Source organism: Trachurus japonicus, chromosome 23 (assembly GCF_045865225.1).
Source record: "Trachurus japonicus isolate A0001 chromosome 23, Traja_1.0".
In the NCBI taxonomy this organism is placed as follows: Eukaryota; Metazoa; Chordata; class Actinopteri; order Carangiformes; family Carangidae; genus Trachurus; species Trachurus japonicus.
This window is the reverse complement of record NC_140929.1, coordinates 9,369,714-9,391,656: the sequence shown is the minus strand read 5'-3', so window position 1 is coordinate 9,391,656 and position 21,943 is coordinate 9,369,714. Positions and strand designations below refer to the sequence as shown.

Sequence of the window (21,943 nt, the reverse complement as noted above, 5' to 3'; positions counted from 1 at the left end):
TGTATGGCAGATGCCAGTTGCCATGGTGAAACACACTGTGGACAGATGTGCAGATGCGGCGGTCGTGTGAATCCATTCAGGTATATGGATGTTTTATATATATTACATAAAGAGCAGAGGAAGTGCAGTGTTTCCCATCTTTTCTGTAATTTACTCCAGTGCTGAAGTCTGAGTCTGGATAAATCTTACTCATCCTCAGCGAGTTCGACTGGAGGTTTCCCCCAACGTGATGTAACAGATTTCTGTGTCTCGTGCGTGTGAGCTCGACGAAGGCGGTCGCTGCTGATTGTTTAGAAATTTGGAGAAGCGAGCGAGAGACAGAAACATAGTCGGAGAGGTCTCTGAATAAACCAAAGCCTTCTGTCAGACCGTATATGGCCATAGCTCCCTGCTACTGCCATGATGCTGTACACACACACACACACACACACATAGGCAAACACACCAGCTTCACAGGATACAGTAGATGCTTTGTCACACAGCAGAGCTCTAATCAGCACAGACACAGTTTAGAAATGTTTGTAAGTTTAACGCGGACGCTGAGCAGTAACGTAAATGTTTAGTTTGCGAACCAAGCGGAGCCGTTTCTGTGCTTGCGCCTCTGAGAGCTGAGCAAAATTAAACACTTTACTTTCAGTTGCCTTCCCCTGCTTTTCATCATAATGACTCTCGCACACTGATATCGTTTTATCATGATCTCAATTGTGCCTGCATGGCTAATTTCCTCGTGGCAGAGTGGATAATGAAGATGGACTCGGTGTGGCTGGAACGAACCTGATGAGTTGCCAGATGATATTTAGCCTGAACTGACTCCAATCACAATCACTGCACTCCCATGTTGTTGTGGTTTTGAAAGAAAAACCCAGCTTGGCGTAAAATGCACATTTGCCAAAGTTGGACTGACCTCAGAGCTTCGTCGTGAGCGGAGGAGGAGAGAATATCTCACACAGTGAACAGATGCAGACACCTGGCCTCACAGATTTCAGATTAATTGTTGTTACTTAACTTTCAAAGCAAGTGTCTGGACGAGGAAATGAAGATGAAGCAGCTGTGATGAAGGTTGCTGGTTCAAACCCTCAGGCTGCTCGGGGACATATCTGATAATAAGAACAAGAAACGATGATGCTCTATTGATGCCGTTCAGCAGCCGTCACATGAGACACGGCTGCCCTTTGTAAAACAACAAAGGCGATTTAGTTGATTGCAAGAAAGGTATTTTAATTATTGATTAAGCATTTCAGTAATAAATGCCAATCATTATCTGTTCTGGCTTCTCCGCTGTATAGACGTGCTGCTTTTCTTTGCTATCAAGCTGAATGTACTTGTTTTTGGACGAGGTCGGATAAACCAAATGATTTTCAAAAAACATACTGGATTCTTCATTTCCATAGTTGACTGAATAACTGAGCAATGTTGGTGAGTAATTTCACAACACAGGAGGCGTTTTTCAGCTATTTCTTAGACTACAAGGTGACAAATTGTTCATTTTGTGTTCTGTATTCAGCATTACCTCATGACAGATAGGAAAACAGCAACGCATTCGCATTTGCGAGGCTGCAAACAGCAAATATATGGCCTCATACTCGACTCGAATAGTTCATTTGTTGTTTATTTATCTTGTATTTCATGCAGCGTGGCTCTTGAAAGTGGCTTCTTCAGTTTGCCAATGTATCAGCCTCACTCCTATGAAAGAAAATATGAAGTTTTATTTCCCTGTCACAAGGGTCAAGACAGTGCATGGATCTGAAGACCTTCACCGGAGTTCCTCTCACTCGATCTACAGTATAAATGCATTGACTCCCACGGTCCACTCTATAGATTAGTTATCCCATTTAGATAGAGACCTGGAGCTGACATTTCCCATCCCCGGTGCTACAGATCTGGGCTGAATCGATGCCGGGCCAGATGGATTTGTGGCTGGGCTGTTGTTAAGTGGAGATCTAAAGCTTTCTGTCACTTACTTACTGTGAGGAGAATTGCCTTAGGAAGACACACACATGCAGCTTATACACACACTTAAACGGATTGTTTGCAGCTCCACAGATTGGGACTGATTGGAAAGGCTGCAGTGGAAATCAATAGCAGCAGCGGTGAAGCAGACCGCGGCCATTTCTCCACCTCCGCGTCGCGATGTTTGATTAAAGAGAGGCAGGAGGAAATGTCGTCCAACTCCTTCACTATCTTCCCGTCTCTCTTGTTGTGTCCACCGCAGTTTGCCCTGCCCTGTGTTTTGAAGTGAGCATGTTCTGTTTGCTGACCTTCATGCTTGTCTCTCTCACTGTCTTTATCTTTATTAATAAAAAATGTTAGGGATAAACGATTCGGCCAATCTTCCAATCATGATTTTAAATTGCAATTATTTTCTGCAGATTAAACCTCGGGCCTGTACTGCTCGTCTACATTGCATCATGATAAGTTTGTACCAAGCATAATTAGGCTACAAATTCCTATCTTACATCTCTTTGCATGAAAACAGTCAGATAAATTACTTATGGTGTCTTTCCTCCAAGGATTCAGCTGTAACTAGCATTTAATAGACTGATTTACATCAGCAGTACTTGACTTAGCTTAGTTAGTTAAAAAATAATGATGATATTTAACGGTGGCAATTTTCTTAATTTGTCTATTTATGCTAATAACTGATGAGATTGTTTAACTCATCTTTAAAAGCTGTGACACTTGAACTAGCACCGGCTGTGCACATTAGCTGCTAATGTTAGCGAACCAGCTGCTTCACAGTCCCAAATCCTGTAAGCCCTGAGTCATAGCTTTTTAGAACCTGTTAAAGGGATAGTTCAAAATTTTTGGCAAATTGGCCCATTGCCATAATCCCTATAGTTTTAGGAGTAGGTTTGTTACCTTTAATTGTCGGTGCAAGCTGTTTTTAGAACGGCGGAGCAGAGCCGTGAGCTGCTCAGAGCTACGCTACGGAGGCTCATTGGATTTCTTGGTTTCCCTCAATAAACTCACATACAACTCACAACTCAATACACAATCCAACAACTCCGCAGTTTGCCAAAATGTTGAACTATCCCTTTAAGCCCAAAACAATGATATGATTAGTTGAAAGGAAGATTTGAAAACGGTGAAATATACATCAGTTGTCAGACATCTAGTAGATGTAGTGAGCTAGCTAACCTGATGTGACATGGTGCTATCAGCAAGGCTGTTTTATCTTCAGGCTGACTCACTCTCATACACAATATCTTTAGACATTGAAGGAAACCACATTTAACTTAGTGTTCATTTCTCAGACCAAGGAAAGTACAGAGAATATTAACATGCACAAGGTCAAAAGGTTTTATTCTGAGTCACAGAATCGGTTGCACCGATGCAACCTTTATTTCCTATAAACCCCTCAAAGAAACTTATATTTTTTGAAGATCCCTTAAAGTTTTTTCTTTTGTATCTATCAGCCCAAAGTAGCTACGGTATATGTTTTTCGTTGTAAGACTATTAGGCTACTTTCATCCACTGCATGTGTCAAGGGAAAAGTTGTCATTTGTGATAAAGTGACTCAGCAGACATTTAGCAAAGGTAACCAACTTTGACAATAAAAGCAACCAGTTCCCATGGTGATTTGCAGAGATGGCAGTTTTTATTCGAGTGGAAGAAAAAGAAATTTCAGCTTTAGCAGTTATTCACATGAGAGCGCTCATATCTGGAGTCCCTTTTACAGTGTTTCATCATAAGTTGACTTTGGTAAAAGGTTGAAAATTAAGTAGGACTCTCGGGTCTCAGCACGTTTTTTTTTTTTTATATATATATAGTCGTCGAACCATGCTCCTGTTTGAAAGAAATCTAATTCTAGAGAGGTCACCGGGGTGTTTTTCATACGAAATCCCTGCGAAACTTTGTGCTGCTTGAGAGAGAAACCTGCCAGTTTGATGTGGAGTCTCTATCCGACGGGCTTGTGCTGAGTATGAGGAGTCAGTTCAGGACACAGCAGGGATGTTTCCATCTCTATTTAAGGAGGTGTGCTGGGAGACAAACTGCCAGATTGTTTAAGACTTGGAAATAGACAAACTGTTCTGATGAAGCTTTGTGTGCCTAAGTGGAAACTGTATTCAGCTGCTTTCACAATGTTGGTGTCATCCGGTTGTCTGTCTATACCCTGTAACTTTATCGTTTCTTTTTTTTTTCTTAGCATTTTGTTTTTTCCTCTTTCTTTGATGTGCTGCGTGATAAGAATTTTGTGGCTTTTGATTTATTTTCTCTTGCTGCCTCTCGTCTTTCCCTCCCCTCCGCCCAACGCCCTTTCATCCTGATCGAGTGACATGTCGGCTCATGAGTGAGGGCAAAGGTCAGGGGCGTTTGGGTCTTTGCATACAGTGTTTCCCACAGCGATAGTGGACACTTGAGTTCTGTAATATGGCAGTCTTTTGCTCTCGAGAGTGATTTATTATTTGAGACACTCCAGCCTGATCATCCTGACCTTGATACAGCCCCAACATTTTCACAACCCCGCCCTTTGTACATCCTCTCCTGTATCTGACTCAGTTTGTTTTATACTTCCCGAGGGTCTCTCTCTCTCTCTCTAATGTGGAGTAACTAGCCCCCGGGACAACCAAATGATCAATGATCAAACTTCATCAATAGACTCCCTAAATCCCGGCGGGGAGTTCTGCAGCTATCGATTACATGTGTCTTGTTTTAATTATTGGCGAGTATGTCTGGAAGAGAGTGGGGTCAGCCTCACTTCCAAACGCTATACATGTGTGCGTGTTTAACCCGCTGCCCCCCCACAGACAGACCCCCATGTACTGTCGTGCACCAGAGGTCAGTTTGACCCGAAGATTAATTACTTCCTGTGATGAGAGTAGTGGCCTCTTCACCTATTGAACGTGTCAGCTGATGTTTGTTCCTTTGAGGGCATTTGTCACCGACTGACCGGCCTTCCTGCATATTCATTCATTTACACGCTGCATATTTACCTTTATCCTTTAATACAGTCAGGATCCTCTCTGCATTTTTAAACTTTTTTTTTGATACTATGACTTTCAACTTGGTCTTATAAAGTGGTGTTTCCTAAATTTCGTAAGACTCTTGTCATGTCACAACTCTTCCAACAAAAAATGACACTGCAGTTATGTGTGAAAAAAAACAACAACTATTTTTAACATTTCAACATTGTCATCATTGTGTAGTTTAAGGAAAAAATATTATGGCAGCAGGGGGATAACAAAAAACTGAAGTGAAAAATGCTTAATTGCCCTATGATGGCGAATTAATGAGCAGACTAAATGACTTTCTCAACAGTCAATAGCTCGTTAGCTTAGCTCACCACAAAGACCTTTAAGTTAAATCAACAGTAGCTGCATGTGCTGCATCTATTCTCTACAGATCATGTATTTTTGCATATTTAACAGATTTTAACAAGAGCGAGTTTGATTTTTTTGTGTGTGTGTAATGACTGTGAAGCAGTGTAGAGAATAATATCAATTAACAAATCTTGTAGCACCCTTAGTTTGTCCTTTTCATTTTTTGTCCTTTTAAAAACCATTGTTTCAGAGTAACACCTGTTTTAGGTTTGTTCAGACTTCTGCCACTGACATGTCTCCATGAAGGCCTCTGCAGTTCCCTTCAATCCAGTGCAGCCTTTTCCAGATTTTCCACTTTAAAAGTCCAACACCGTTTGCCAACAGGATCTTTCACTGGGAGCAGAAACTGTATTTTGAGGATTGTTAGCTGGAATGAACACTGACCTAATGGAGTCATCCAGAAAGGAAAACTCTGCAATATTCAATGTGTTAGTTATGCTTTTCAGCAGCAATAGACCTGATTTGCATGTTGGACCGAGTCCCATGCTGGAGGATACCACCACGGCACGGCGTATTCAAATGAACAAAACTGCTAACGAGGGGTTTTGTCGAAGACGAGCTGCTATTTTGCCAAAGATGTAAAAACATATGAAGCAATTTTACAAGGATGGTTTCAGCAAATTAGAGACGAGGAAGCTGATGAGAAGGGCGAGATCACAGAAAAGCTGTGATTCAATCCTGTCTAAGGCTAAATTGATTTCATATGTGTTGTAAAATTTAAGAAAAAAACAATCTGTAGTTTGACATTATAGTGAAAGATTTACGTCTTGTAAATTCAAGTGTGGTAATAACTGTTATATGTATATAACAGCTGTTTAATGGTTGCAAACTCAATAATAGACAATTTATTCTGACAAACTGAGACTTGAGTTGATATTTTCTTCCTGAATCAAGCATACTGTGGATTTACTCGTCACTATAATTGGTGCAGAAATGGAGCAGTAGAGAGTGACAGATCTGCGAGGGAAGTGAGAGGGGGAGTGAGGGAAACACCTCGCTCTGTGAATGCAGCACAAGATTGCTTGTTGAACTGTGTGGGTGTGAATGGGATTTTCTTCATGATGTCATGGGAATAAGAAGTGAAAATGAGATTGCTGTCTACGTGCTTGTTAAATAGACTGAGTAATGCATTGATAAAGTTGATGCAATCAGATGATATTGGCTTATTACAGGTGCACAGTATAAATATATGCATGTTTGACCTCATCATTTCTTAATTCGACTCAATATATTTGCATTTTTAAATATATGAATATTTTATTGTATGTATATTTTATTAATTCTTATGTATCTTTTATTTATTTATTTATTTATTTTTCCTTATGCATTGAACATTTTTACAGCTGATTTTGAATTTGAAACCTATGTTGTTTACGTTCGTATTTGCCAACTTCTTCTGTGTTTTTTTTGTGGATTCCTACATTTATTGGCTCATTACTGCCACCAACTGTTAGTTACTGGAATGGCACGACACAACCTATAGGAAATAGCGAAAACATTTGTCCGTGGCGCTACTAATGGGCCACCTTCACGTAACTACATCTAAGTTGTCTTCTCCAAAATAGTTAGATCATGTTGCTGCGCTTATGTAAAAACAAACACATCAAATGCAATTTTTCAAACAAATTCTGGTATCGACAAATCCACTAATTTCCAGCCTCTGCTTGGACCACACTGGTGTGTATATGCAGGGAAAAGTCAAGTGTGTATGTGTTTGCGTGTACGCCAAAGGCACATTTATAGTTGGAGCATCGCTTTGAAGTTCCTGTTTTGTCATTCATGAACACACAAACTCAGTTGTTCCCCTCCACCTCCCTGCCCCTCTGTGTATGCAAATATAATTGTTATATTCCGTCCTTATTGTGATTATTGTAGAAGCTGAGAGAGAGAGAGAGAGAGAGAGAAAAGACGGAGAAAGCAAATAACTGAAAGAAAGAGAGCCGTAGAGGAAGAGAAGGAAAGATGATTCACATCTCTCTGTGCAGAAATTTAATTGGTCTTTTGAGAGTTTCCACACACCTTGCTCTGTAATTGAGCCTGATCTCACCTATGACACCAAACACACACACTGCACACCTGCACACACACACACACACACACACACAAATGCATAAACCTTATCCATACCTGTGCACCTGCTCAAGACATTAGAATGCAGAGCCGAGTATTCGTGCCCTAAAGCATCATAGGGGATGGACTATCTCCATGTGAGTCGGCTTTAAACATCAAAGGCCGGCTCTGTGTGTGCATGTGCGTGTGTGCGTATGTGTTCTCGTCATCCTATAGTATAGGTCATATCAGTGTGTGCTCTTGCAGCGCTGCTCTTCATCAGGAGGAATCTTCTTTTCTGGTTCTTGCTCAGAACAGTTATGAAGCAAGTGCACTTCCTGTCTGATATTATCTGCTCTGATAGTGAACGCACCTCAACTCACATTGGGTCTCTTTTTGATTTCCTGTCGTGTTTTTTTTTTGCTGTCGTTGTGAGCCCTCCGTTTTTTATGAAAAAACAAAAAACAGCCTTTGATTTTTGTGATTAGATATTAGGAATTTCAACAGGATGTTGAACCCAGTTGACTTCACTTCCCTTGCTTTAAAAAAGAAAAACGTTCCCCTTTAAAAAAAAAAAAAAAAAAAGAGTCCAGGACTACAAAGGTTTTTCCCTGTTCCTTTCGTTCCTGTTCCTTTGAAGACAATACTCTGCTTTGATGTGGCCCGAACTTTGCTGCAACTTAACGCCAGCCTTAATATCCATGGTGAGAACAAGCAAATGAAGGCTTTCATTCTGAAATGCTGAATGAAGAGTCTGCATCCAAAATGAGATTCCTTTTATTTCCTGACTACTTGAAAGACATTTTAGGTCCTCTTCTGAAATGATGAAAAAAAAGTGACAGCGCTGAAGAGTTAGGGACTCATTTTAGCTCTTGTTTAATGCACAACAACATTTTTTAAATTGCTTGAGGTGATGTTTTTGCAAATGGGATACGTAGAACATTGGTTTCAAGCTTTCATCGCCTGCTTTTTTTGTCAAACATAAATCTTATCTTCAGCTCGTTAATTGTCAGTGAAAACATAAATTAGCTGTTTGTAGATTCAGAGAGTTTTTACCTTGTTAAGATATGATCTATGTTCTTATACACTTCAATTCATTATTTCTTAGCAAATGATAAAAGGCTGCAACAGACCCCTTGCTGTTAGATACAACCACATTACGTTGTTCTTTTTTGGTACTTCTACACTTGATCATGTCAGTGTGTACTCTTCCGTGTGCTGTGATAGTAAAGTGAGGTAAAGGCAAGGAGAAACTGCCAGACTGTAACTGTAGAGGAGTTCAAACAGAGGGCAGCGCTGCTCTGCCTGCTGGGAGGCCTTTCATGACGTTTGACCCCTTTACTTTTCAGTCCTTAAATAATAAAAAAAAAGAGTGTTTTGACCTCAACAAGGGGAAAGCAGAGTCGGACACAGAGAGAGAGAGAAAGATACGAGCCTTTCAAGATTGAGTCAGACATCTCTAATGCAAAATAAGACTCGATTGTTGTTGTTTGGCGCCCAGAAAAAAAGGCAAAGTCAATGAACGACCCAGAAAAACACACATTACATTTTGATGTATATGTGAGGAATAGTGGCAGTAGTTGCACTCACACACATAAAGTACAAGACAGCTTTTCTAACCCGAGCTTTCCTTCACGTTGCTGCAGCTCCTGAGGTTAATTAGGTAGGACGTTGTCTGCATATTTGACTAATCCAGCAAGAGTCTGCATTCCTGCAGCAGCACCTCTTCTCCATTATCTAATCTCAAGTCGCCTACTAATTCTATTTAAACTCTGCTGGCTGGCTTCATGCTCTAATCGAGAGCACAGAAAACAATAGAGATGCGATACGGCATCAAGCTGAGTCTGGGAATTTATAGGTGGAACATTTGTAGAGCAGGACAGGACACTGTGATAGGAAAACAGGTCCTGGTAGGAGATCCACCGAGTTCAAGCTGTTACTATCTGTGAGTGGCATGTCCTGTTTTTTGTTTTTTTGTTTGGTTTGTTTCAGCAGGTTCAGTCTCAAAACATAAAAAAAACTGTTAAAAAAGGGAATTGGACACAAACTGTCAATGGACACAATTAATTTTACTTGTCACAGTGACTAAGCAGCATCCGTCTCTAAAGGGGATATTAAAGGACGACAGTGGGAATATCTCCAAAATAATAGAAAGGAAAATACTGTACCTGCCATGATTAAACCATGTACCACAGAGAAATTGTTAGTGAGCTAAGACGAATATGATGAAATCTTGGTCTTCACTGGCTGAATGCTAACTGCTAACCTTGTGTAGCATTCACGACTTCTGGCTACTTTTGCAGGCTATACAGCAAATATATAAAGTACAGTGACAATAAAAACGGATTCTGATAAAGGAAAGTAAAAGAAATCATGTCAATTAAACAGTCGGGTCTTTTTTTCTTTCTTTTCAATCGTGTGCATATTTTTGTAGCCACATATGCTAGAAAACAAGCTATTTCAGAAGCAACACTAGTTTATGACCTGATTAATGATGTTTTGAGGGCAGGCAATAGAAAGATGAGATGGCAAATAAGTTGAAAATATCATATAATATATATATTGTAATAATGCACTTAAAGCAATTATTATTTAATTATTTTAATTGCAGTTTTCCTCATCTTGCTAAGTAGCCGCAGTTCAAACTTTGCAAACCACTGAGCTTCAGGACTATAAAAAGCAGCTCGATGTAGGTCTGTGATAGGCTTGGGCGATAGGTAACAAAATTCCAATCGGCCACCGTACCCCTTTAAATCGGCGGTTGACGATATATTCGGCCGTTATGACACGTGTGCAGAGCGCAGGTGATAGATAAATAATTTCAACAGAATTGCTGTGAATCTGTGAACGCGCACGTATAAAGGGCGGATTCAAGGCAGCAGATCAGTCACAACCAGAGCACCGACGCTCAGAGAGAAGCGAGGTGTGCGCAGCGCAGCGCACACCTTATTTCTCCTGTGAGGAAGAAAGAAAAAAAGAAGCCGTGGTCCGACTCCGACCTGACCCGAGTTATTAAATGTTTACGTTTAGGCTATTTAAAAGTAGTTTAATTGGTGCTGACTTGTAAATGAATGCTGCTCTGGATCCAAAGTATCCAAACAACAGAACCATTTTATTATATTAGACTATATATTTTCCATCTTTGCTGAGCATAAGATTTGTTCTAAATTAAATAAAAGCCTGTCCCATAGACGCGTGTCTCTAGACGGGTCCGCTCGGCGCGCACACACACACACACACACACACACACACACACACACACACACACACACACACACACACACACACACACACACACACACACACACCCTCAAAAAGTCCGGGCCGTGAGAACCGGCAGCCTACCTTTCGTATGGATAATCAGCTTGATAATCCGTTGTTGTGATCGACACATGTGTTTTCATAACGTGGATACAATCACCGCAACTCTGTCCGGAGCTTCGCTACTTTTATTTCAGTATCCTTGGTAACAGTAACCTCCGGTACAAGGATTTCAAAATAAGGGCACACTGAATATCATAAAACATTACAGCCATAACGCTCTTCTAAAAATAATTCAGACTCGTCGGAAATCAGTGTGAATAACATACATATTATAGCTGCCAGATCCAATTTACGCATGCTTTGAATTGTGCTCCATGTAAATTAGAGTTGAATTCTGTGGAGCCAGACCATTAATTTGGCGAAATAAAATGCAAAAAAAATCGCCCAGACAATCGCCAAAAATTAAATCAACCGTGACGGACTCAGCCGGTGGTCGATTGGCGATACATTCGTCCTATCGCCCAAGCCTAGTCTGTGATTCTCTGTCTCACCCACTAATGTTGTTGCTACAAACACATATGTAAGCGTGTAGCTACTCTATGACATGGAGGGGTGATGTAAACACAACACCTTGTTAAACTCTGGCCTTGGAGGCTCACGCACACTGAGAACAGCGTTTACACAGTCCGTCACACACAAAGTCACCACATGGATTTGTTTGTGCAGGCTGCTCTGACGGTTACGTGACTGAGGGGTCTGACTGCTGCGGCTGTGCGTTAACACGGCGCGTTTGTGGATGTGTGGGAGAGAGGCGGATTGTGTTTGTGGCTGTACGGCGCTCTGCTGACATGAAAGACGCTTTGTACGGCAGGTTTTTATTGAATTGGTGTGCAGATGTTTGAAGGTAACAGCACTGGTGCATATAGTAGGTGTGTGCGTGTAAGTGTGTGTTCAAGCGTGGGTTTGTTCAGTAAACAGCTATTAGATAACAGCTTAGGGGAGCGTATGGAACAAGCTGTGTAGTTTTATGAGATTAATTAGGTATTTAATTAGAAACACTCCAAAGAAATGGAACATTTTGATAAATCTCACTTAAAATATTACAACGGTAGGTTTATTGCTTGTTTCAAGGTGGGGATGTTTACTGTATGTATTAAAAAGAAATGTGAGAAAATGAGATAACAAATTGCAACTGGATGTGGCTGATTGATAACATGGTATGTAAAAGCTACACCAAGTATGGGAGAACAAAAACAATATTACATTTCTTAGTTTTGGTATATAGCACTATATCCTTTCCATAATGAATGTTTGTGAATTAAACCCATCCACATTTACTGGAGTAGAAACTCCATCATGTTTTCCTGCAGTTTGCTTTCTCTCCCTCTGCCCTCATCCTCTGTCAGTCGGCTCTTCCTAACAACACATCCCACTGGCTGGTATAGGTCAGCGCTGAAAGGGGTCAGCGGGCCAGTGCAATCGATACAGACACACATACACACATTCTGAGTGTGCGGAGATCATGTGACTCAATAGAAACAAGCTTGTGCTGGGTCTGTCTGTCTGTCTGTCTGTCTGTGGTCTCCTGACCTCTGACTTCAGTCTGCTGCAGACTGTATGTGTGTGTGTTTTTTCAGCCTCGTTGCTCATTCGATGTTGATGTGAGTGAGCTGTAAATTTGTGATGGTTGCTTATATATCCCATAATGCTTGTGTTTGTTAATGTGGACATTTTTTTCAATCTTGAATTGATTTAGGAGTTGTTGTTTTTTCGGCAGTCATCATTTATTTCAACAAAATAAAATGTTTTTCATTTGTTGCCTTGGTAGATGTGTGTGTGTCTATTGATTAGTGTACACTAAATTCAGGCTTCCACAACACTAAGCCGTTTGCCGCAGCGGCTGCATCACCAGTCTTTCCAAAGCAAAAGATCACCTTAAGACACTGAATTAATTCTGTTGAAGGGGAAAATAGAATTTAAATTGAAATGCATAAATAATTAAGTAAAAATGATTCTTAAAAATGGATTTTGTTTGAGGAAACACTTATTACTGATGTTTAAGTATTCATTTCCCAGATGCTTCCATTCCAAAATCAATATAAGGGAGCGCCTGGGTGAGGGTTGTGACTAGACACATATTTTTTTGGCAATTAAATAGATTCTGGTGCAATTTTAAAGCTTCATCGCCTAAAATGTAAAAATGCAATAACCAATGTGAAATGAAAAACTCTTGCTTCATATCAGCAAATATAGTGTGTATATGTGTTTCAGTAACGGAAAGAGTAAGTGGGTTTTTGTCAAAAGCTACTGTATTTTGCCGTCTCTAAGCAAAAAGGTAACTCGGTGGCTCGTAGAAGTTATGTGATTCAGCTTTTCAGCCTAGAGCTGCTCAGACTGGAATTCAGCTAATTAGTACTTCTCTCTGACGCGCTCGGAGGACTTCATGTGAAAAAGAGAGGTCATATAATTATAGCCCTGGAAAAACCCTGGGCTGTATGTGTGTGCAATATGTATGAGTGTGTATACATGAGTGTGTTTTAATGTGTCTTGTTACGCCCACAGGTTGTGCCTATCTGGCGATCCTTATGAGATTCTGTTTTGTGTGGTTTTATTTGCATGCTCAGCCTTTTGTGGGTACAAGGGGCTGACCTCACTCACTTTCTCTATTTGCCAATGTGATGAAATAAGACTTAAACTCTTGTGGGCGAAAGCTTCAAATGAGAAATTATACTTCTTGCCTCAGGACCCAATTACAACGCAGTAAAATTCTTCTGTGTGAAGAAACCACTTAATTGGCTAAATGTAGTTTGTCATTTTTCCTGGTTTTAAAACAGAGCAGGTGTAGGAAACAGGAGAAGTAACAATTCAAAGAAACTGATAAAGTAAAATGTAGAATATATTTGTAAAGGAGGCATGGTGTGTGACGCGACGCTGTATGAAAAACACCTCACAAACACTTAACCATTACCATAAACCTGGAAACAAGCACCACACAGTATCAATCAACACATTACCAAACACCAGGCACATGTGATGTACTGTATAAGTTTCAGTGTGTGTATCTGACTCTGACTTCTGGTGTATGTGTTTCTTCACAGCATGTGGAAAGGCCTGAATGTCAACTGCACAGACAGCTCAGGATACACGCCTTTACATCATGCTTCACTCAATGGACACAGGTAAGACTACACCCCACTGACGTGATATGATTAAAGATGTATTATTATCTTCAGTGTTGATACATACAACGATTTCAATTGAGAAACAACTCATTAAGACACAAAAAGGAGGTAGGTTACTGGTATCTCTTGTAAATAAACCTCTTGGAGCAATGATACTATTGACCACTAGGGGGCAGTATATGGTAACTGAACACAATATGGCGACGAAGAAAAAAAAAAGGTTGGTTAACCAAATTTTAAGCAGATGTTCAACATTTTAAATTCTTTTGAGTATTGTTTTAGTCCGTTTGATGAATGTAAGCTCAATATCCACTCCTCTTTAAGTTATAAACCGGTGTTGAAGACTAACGGCGGTCATATACGTACCACTTCCTGTGGTCCAAATGTCGTCATCGCAGGTCTACATGTGAACACCTGGCCAAAGTAAAGTCATAACATAGAGATAACAACTGCACTGCTCTGTACTGTATTATTTTTTGCTCTAAATAAGCTAGACAGATTTGCAGGAATAAAACCCGACTTATTTTAAGGTGAAAACTAAGGTAGTAGTGAGCTAGCTATCCTGACCCCAAGCTAGCGAAGACAAGCTAGTTACAGCCTTCTGCCATGGTAACGCTGCCAGTGCCAGCTATCAAGTGTTTCCATGGTAACTCAACCTGTGGGATTTTTCCGAGGAACAGCGGGAGGAAAACCTGACGTCGTATGTAATTTGTCGTTTTCTAACACTGTTAAGAGATAAAATAGGTTTTAGAAAGTGAAAAGAACGGTGTAAAATGTATCATTTGTCAAGGTATGGTGAGCTAGCTGTCCTGTAGCCTTATCTTTTTTTGCTTTATAGCACCAGCACCGACATTGTGTTTCTAACACACTTGTTGAATCGTTGCCGAGCAGCAGTGGTGGCACCAAACAACTAAAGGAAAACCTTGTTATAATTTGCGGGTTTTCTAATGATGTCAAGAAAGTAAATAGTTTTTTTTTCTCTTCGTAGAGGTACAACCCTGCTACTACTGTAGGAGGTCACAGCAGCTCTGCTACAGGGCTGTATTTTATGCCAATGCTACTTTTGTGTTGCTAACCCAATTTTCCCAGAAAAATGTCCTAGAAGCTAAATATTATCTGTTGGCATGAAGGGTAACCCTTTATACGTCTTATGTAACCAAGGTACCAAAGAAATCCTACTCAAGATTGTCAAGCAATTTATGACCATGACATATTTAGTCTGACAATTAATTTGATGCCTTTCCCCAGATGAAAGGTTCATCACTATGAGCAGCATCATTTACATTGCCATATGTAGTGAACATTCTTTAAATTAAGATTTGAAAAGAAAGAAAGGGCTCAAAGATGTCTGCTCTCCTGGCGGGAATATACTTTTCTTGAGTATAGACCCAGCACAGATTTTTGCATTAATCTAATGAGCTGTGACCACATTTGATTAGATGGAGACTCATAGAATTAAGAAATAATGTGATCTTCAAATTAACTTAAATTGATTTTCATATAATCACTTTAAAAATAGCTGGCACTGTTTCTGAGTCATGACAGTTTTTTGTACATCTTGGTATCAAAACTAAGTGTCATCATGGATGCTCAAAAATGCAAAAAAAAAAAGTGTTTTTGCAATTGATTGAATATCTCTTAAGTGTCTGCATCTGTATGGGACTGCAATGCAGCTTGCTTCCTTCACATGGACCTGCTGAGAAATCCGTTACACAGTGTGGATTAGCTGCAAGCCTGACTGCTATCACAGTTTGACGGAACTGAAGGATTAGTACTGTGTTTTGGGGGCAATTATGTGGATTTCCTCCTTCAGATCAACTGGAGAGAAGAGGAGGGAGGGAGAGAAAAATGCAACCTCAGAGTGAAAATTAGGCCGCCAACAAAAAAAAAAACTGCAGAGGAGTAATTTAATATTTAGGTGGAAAAGTAAAAAAGAAATGGCAATTAAGATGAAGACAGAAAAACCTTGGCAACAGGCAGTTCTGTATTCAGAGATTTGTTACTGGGGAATTAGGCTACTTTTTGCCACATTAAAATCATTGTGGCAATGCATGCATGCTGAATCCAATCACCAAGAAGTTGATTATTCTCATGTTTGACCCTGAGATCGTCCCAGTGTGATTCTGCTGCTGAACTGACACTAATACCTGAGTGAATTCGATGAAAAATATAATAGATTATTGAAATTAACAAAGCAGTTCATTAATGATCCTCAGTGGTGCTCTCACCCCTTGCTCCTGGGAGAGGTTTTGCCCTTCTCTCTCCTCTGTTTCTCCCACTGACATTTTGAATGCAAATGAAGCACTTCACCTTTTCTCTTCAGACAGAGGTGACAACTTCAGCTGAAGGCTTTGCTAATATGAAACAGTATCACTGACACTGACATTACTAACTGAGCAGCAACTAAATGGATTTCCAGCACAAACCCACAGCTCTGTGATTTGTCACTTTATCTATTTGAGTAATGTGGATTACTTTATTAGAGGGAAGGTATTCTACATTTTCCCTTCGGGATTAATTAAGCACTGTGTTCGTCTATCTGTCTACCTGCCTGCCTGCCTGCCTATCTATAAATAACATTGAGCCAGTTGCATTCTGCCAATCCTTGATTATTTCCAATTGAACTCATTATTTCCTCTTGGCCTGAGGGGTTTTCTGATCACTCACTCACAGGCTACTGTGATTCCCTCAATAACCAATTAATACCTATTTTAACCAGTATCTCGGAGGAGGGGGCAACCTGTTGCTTCAATAAGGTCATATGACATCAAAAGAAAAAGCCAGACAATCATCGCAACAGTCACCTTTCAAGCTCAAGGGAACATTAACTATGTATGACAGCAAAAACAAGCAGACACTAGTGCACTGATAATGAACGAAAAGATAAGCAATTTAATTTTACAAGATATCAACACATTAACAAGGTATGAGACTGTCAGAACAAAGGTGTGTGCCTTATGTATTTTGATTTCAGTTCCCTCCGTGTGAATCAAACAATTATTAAATAAAGTTATTACCTTTGGGGATAGTTGGGTTGTCATCAGGGTTAGACATTTTAATTTTTTATATACCCAATGAAAGTGTGACTGTATTCTGCAATATCAGAGTTCAGATCTTGTGTGAGCTCATCTCTGCTTCCCTCTTCATCCCTCCACACTCAATCCATTGATCTATTGATGTGTATATGTCTGCATTTACCTCCCTCCTTATCTCTCTCTCTCTCAGGGATGTGGTGCTGAAGCTGCTTCAGTTTGAGGCGTCCACAAACGTGGCAGACAGCAAAGGCTGCTTCCCGCTGCACCTGGCTGCCTGGAGGGGAGATGTGGACATTGTCCGTATCCTCATCCATCACGGACCCTCGCACTGCCGGGTCAACCAACAGGTAAACATCCCCTTGTCATCATCATCATCATCATCCTCCCTAATAGCCTTCAACATCTCTAACACCACCTTGAAGAGCACACTATCTCTCCTCAGTCTTATTTAATTCCCGTTCTGAAATCTTCTTTGCTACGAAATACTGTAGACATGCGAGGATGCCGGGAGGCTGGGGAAGTGGTTAAGGAGGCTTTCAGTCGGCTGCTTAACCTGAGTTCATGCCAAATATTGTTGAAATCCACAGAGACTTCCCCTGTGTTTTATAACTGTACCAGGAAAGGTCTTATCCACTAAATTAAAGTTGAATGAATTCCTCCTTGTCTTTCTCGGGGCAGGTAAACCAGCGCTGCCACAGGTCATCCTTTTCTGGCTTTTATCCAACACAGCCGATCCTTTATAGTTTCCACTGATCTCTCTCTTTGTGATAGACGTGTGATAGGCGTCTCAGCTCTGGGAACATCCAGCCTGCCAATGCTGTCGTTCCTCATTAGCAAAAATGACCCTTTTCTCCTCCCTCGCTCTTTCTCCGTCCATCTCTGCTTGCAGCATATTGATGATGTCACGGCTCACTGACGCGCTGCTTTTTAAGACGAACATGAGGTGTTTAATCAGAAGTGTTGGCTAAAATGTTAATGACTTAAGATGTCTTTTTTAATAATCCTCCTCCTGATGGCGGTGAAGTAATGGACCCCCCAGGTTATTGGAGCGTTATTTACTCTGCCTAATAAGCGCATTTTCCTCTGTCACCATTAGCCAAATCATTTCCCTCGGAGAGTTGTTAGGACCTAATTGTTTGCCATGATAAACGGTGTCCCTTGCCCTTGAAATGAAGAGGTTTGTCAGCAAGTGAACACGAGTAATTTCCGTTTTTTTTTGTTTTTTTTTACCCTTTCAATGATTTGTAGAGCTGATCGGGCTGCTGTGCAGGCTTAGTGAACACACACGCAGTGGAAGCTGCTGATTGAGAAGATGTTGTACATAGATGCTGACTTCAGAGAAGTCGCTGTGTGTGTGTATGTGTGCGTGTGTCATTGAAGCCCATTTGAAAATCCCCTGTCGCAGGCTTTTAGACTTTATCAGTTTATCACTTTGTGCAAAACATTCAGTCGGCGTTTTCTGGATATTTTATTTAATGATTTGTTACATGTCCTGGAATTGCTTCAGCGAACCCAGGAGAAACAGCTTCTCCCTGCTGCCTGTGTGTAGGAGGTGAGACTTGTTAAATATAGGGAATAATTTCCCAATCAAAGAAAGTCTAGTGCTGTTTTCTCAGTATTTTTTGGTGTTTTGTACAAATAAGAACCCAGCAGAGACAATGTTGTTTTTTTGTTGTTGTTTTTTTTTACATTTCTACCAACATCTACAAAGCTGCAGCCTGTGGCGCCATCACAGTTTGGTCTTTTGTGAAAAATACTTTCTTGATCAGTGGATTTTCTGATACTGTGGAATTCAACATGAAAAAAGAGTGGTTTTACAAAGATGTTGTTGTTGTTGTTTTCCAGGAAGATGATGTTGTAATGTCAGGCTGGCAGATGTTTTGTTTGGGCTAATGTGTTTTAGTGGTAAACAGAAGGTTAGGGTTCGTAGTTTGTGTTTGCGCTGTCCTTATCACAGCTCAATCTTCTTTTTTCTTTTAAAACTAGGGACAAGAATTTTGTGTAAATTTTAAAATAGAGTGAACAAAAGACAGAACATTATTAGTAAGATAAAATTGATATAAAGTTCTATGTTGTGCTCCTTTGCCTTTGCAACTAAAGTTTCTGTAAAGAAAAAAAACTATGTGGATCTGTAACAGAGGTCCATATTTACTTATTTACTGTATTCATTAATTACAGTAAAATCTGCATCCAATAATTAACCCCTTGGAAGCAGTAAATGCCTTTTAGAGATTAATTGATTCTTCTAACTTGTAAATTGAATGAATATGGATGTAAAGATTAAAGGATTTAAGGTCTGGTAACACTTGAAAGACTTCATATTCATGTAAATCTGCGAAATGAAAGTGGACAAAGACTTATGTAAAACACAATTTTTGAACAGTGTAATTATACTGATCACCTTTCTTGTATCTCTCTTTGTATCCTCTGTCTCTCTTTGAGTCTTGTTTATCATCAAGCTGCAGATTACAGGTTTTTATCTCATGTGTCATCAACGGTTTCCATTTTCCCTACTGCACAATTAACACTGGGGAAAATGGTACAGTATGCTACAGGGCTCACATTAGGAAGCCATGGTTGTCTGTCACAGACGCGGCTCCAGCCAGCTTGCTGTGACATCCTTAAAGGTGCAGTGTTTGTTTTCCTTAAAGCACTGACATTTGCAAAACATTGGCTAAGCATAATTTTTGAAATTATGGTACTTGAGTATTTTTCTGTTGCTGAATATTTGTACAGTAGTCTTTGTGAGTCTGTTATAGTAGGTGTTGTCAGTGTGAGGGCTCAGTTGCTCTCAGGTTGCGGGCATAAAATCGGAGAGGAAGATTTATGCCGTGTTTGTGTGTTTATGATGCCTAAGCTCCATATTTTTCCACTGTCTTGTCTGCAGTAGAAAGCAGCGCCTGCATACATTAGTCAGCGTGATATACTGAGTCTCACATATGCTCACACCCATCATCAAGACTTACAGCAGCAAGCTATTGGCTGCACATTACCCCCTTCTCAATGATATTACTCTACCCACGCACACCATTACTCGTGTCAGAGGTTGAGTATGTGTGTGCACATCTGTGAATGTGTGTATGAGTGTGCAGCTCTGTTTTATTGGGTGACTACAGTGGAGCACAGTCTTTGTCTTTATAACTGCTCCTTTACACACTTATTTAATTATTACATACAAGTATGCTCAGTTATTTATTTATTTTGAATTGTGTAGTTTCTTTTTTCACCCGATTACGTCCTCGAGGGCTAAAAAAGTAAGAAAACATCAGAGTTGGTAGACAGTAGATGTTTGAATTTTAATTCTGATACAGATGTGATGTGATTTGACATTGGTTTCTGGTCTAATGTGCCTTACAGTACCTACTAATAAAAATATATATATAACAATAAATAAATAACTGCTCCTTTCCCAGACGAAAACAAAGAGCAAAGCACAACATTTGTCCTCTTGTTTTGTGCACGAGGTGCTGAAAAGTGACATGACGACGAGAGCATGGAAAGGACGCAGGAGCGGGCAGTAATGAGTGTGAAAGGTCGTGAGAGTGTTGAAAAGAAAAAAGCGGAGGCAATCGACAGAGAGAGGTAGTGAAAGTGTGTAGGTGGGCCAGTTTCACGCTGCAGCCAATAGAGTATTACTGGATGTTATTAGTTGGCGGTAAACCAGTTCCAGCCCACTGTTTACTGCCTAATTGGTCCCAGTAGTTTGCATTCACAGCTGTTTTTGTTTATTGTGGGAGCATGCGAGTGAGGCGGAGGCTGTCTGAGCAGAGAGGATGATTATAGATACTGCGTGCGCAAGTGTTTATGTGAGTGTTTGTATGTGTGAAAGACAGCGAGACAGTGATTGATAGAGAGAGATTGCTTGTTTACTCAAGGCTCGCACTCTGCTTTGCAAGGCCAAATGCATGTTTTGACGACCGACTGAGCCGCTGTTTGTTGTGATCGCTCTTTCTCCCACTCAGACTGACTGATAAACTGATGGTTCACTTTTAAACCTAAAGATAGCAGATTTAGAAAAAATGTAAAGAGCTTTTAAAATAACTGAAATCAATTTAAAGTCCACAGTATCTTCAACCGTAACACTTTCAGCCTTCAAAACAGAGGAGATGGAAATAGACTTAAGTCATCTCTCAGATACAAAGGACACGTTTTTCCCTTGACCTATTTTTGTAGACAGCTGGGATCATCACATCATGCGTTAAAGGATGATGGAGTCCCTCGCTGTTTGTTACCTGCGCGCAGCTGAAATGAGCTGGAAATGATAAAGAGCGATTTGAGTGACTAAGCCTTCCTCCAGGTTGGGTTGTAAAAGCCCAGACAGTTTTCCATCCTTAAAACAATAAATCAAAATTGAGTAAACTGTCTAGGGGACAGTGAGAGCAACAACAGGTGCTACAGTGTTGAAAGTCATTATTCCTACCATGGCGCAGAGCAAAAGTTACTGGCAGGTCCCACTTACCTTTTGAATGAGTTTTCCTCTCCCCACGGTGGTACATTCAAGGATGCTCTAATTTTTTGAAAGCACTTCGGTTGAAGCAGCCTGTTAAATATATAAAAAAAACACCTGCAGAGTCTTTTTTATTCATTTTATTTTATTTTTAAGAAAGAACAAAGCTGGATTTTATTAGTTGTCTGACTGCAGCAGCCTAGTGAGGGACAGTTGCATCATATGCAGCCTGTTGGTCCTGCTGACGTAGAGCAGATGTGGTATGTGTGTGGGAACCAACATATAACCTCTGGGTTTCATCTGCATGGGGCCTCTGGACTTTTTTAAGGGTTATTCAGTGTGTACTGTATGTGTGTGTGTGTGTCTGTGTGTGTGTGGGTGACTGACGAGGTCACGTATGTCCCCCTGTGCTGCAGATACATCCCAGGAATGTTTTCTTTTCCACCAACAGAAGGACGGAGGGTTACACTAGTCCTTTCTCTAGCTCCCCCTCTTGTCCTCTTCCCTCTTTAACTCCCCCTTTGTTCTCCCAAAGGAGATGAAAGAGGATCAGCAGCACAAAATCAACAGAGGTAGAAAAGATAATGTGCAGTATCTCTGCTTTAACCGTGTCATATTTATATTTGTAGACACATGCATGTGTTA

At 40.4% G+C, this 21,943-nt stretch overlaps 1 protein-coding gene across 3 annotated transcripts in view; it reads left to right on the top strand.

Annotated features, from left to right (window-relative positions):
* anks1b (ankyrin repeat and sterile alpha motif domain containing 1B) overlaps positions 1-21,943 on the top strand; it is a 223,172-nt gene that overhangs the window by 47,552 nt on the left and 153,677 nt on the right. For all 3 annotated transcript variants that reach the window (XM_085769577.1, XM_085769576.1, XM_085769579.1), the window contains exons 2-3: positions 13,733-13,813; positions 17,042-17,198. In XM_085769577.1, the coding sequence (XP_085625703.1) occupies positions 13,733-13,813; positions 17,042-17,198 (238 nt within the window). The remainder of the gene's footprint in view (positions 1-13,732; positions 13,814-17,041; positions 17,199-21,943) is intronic.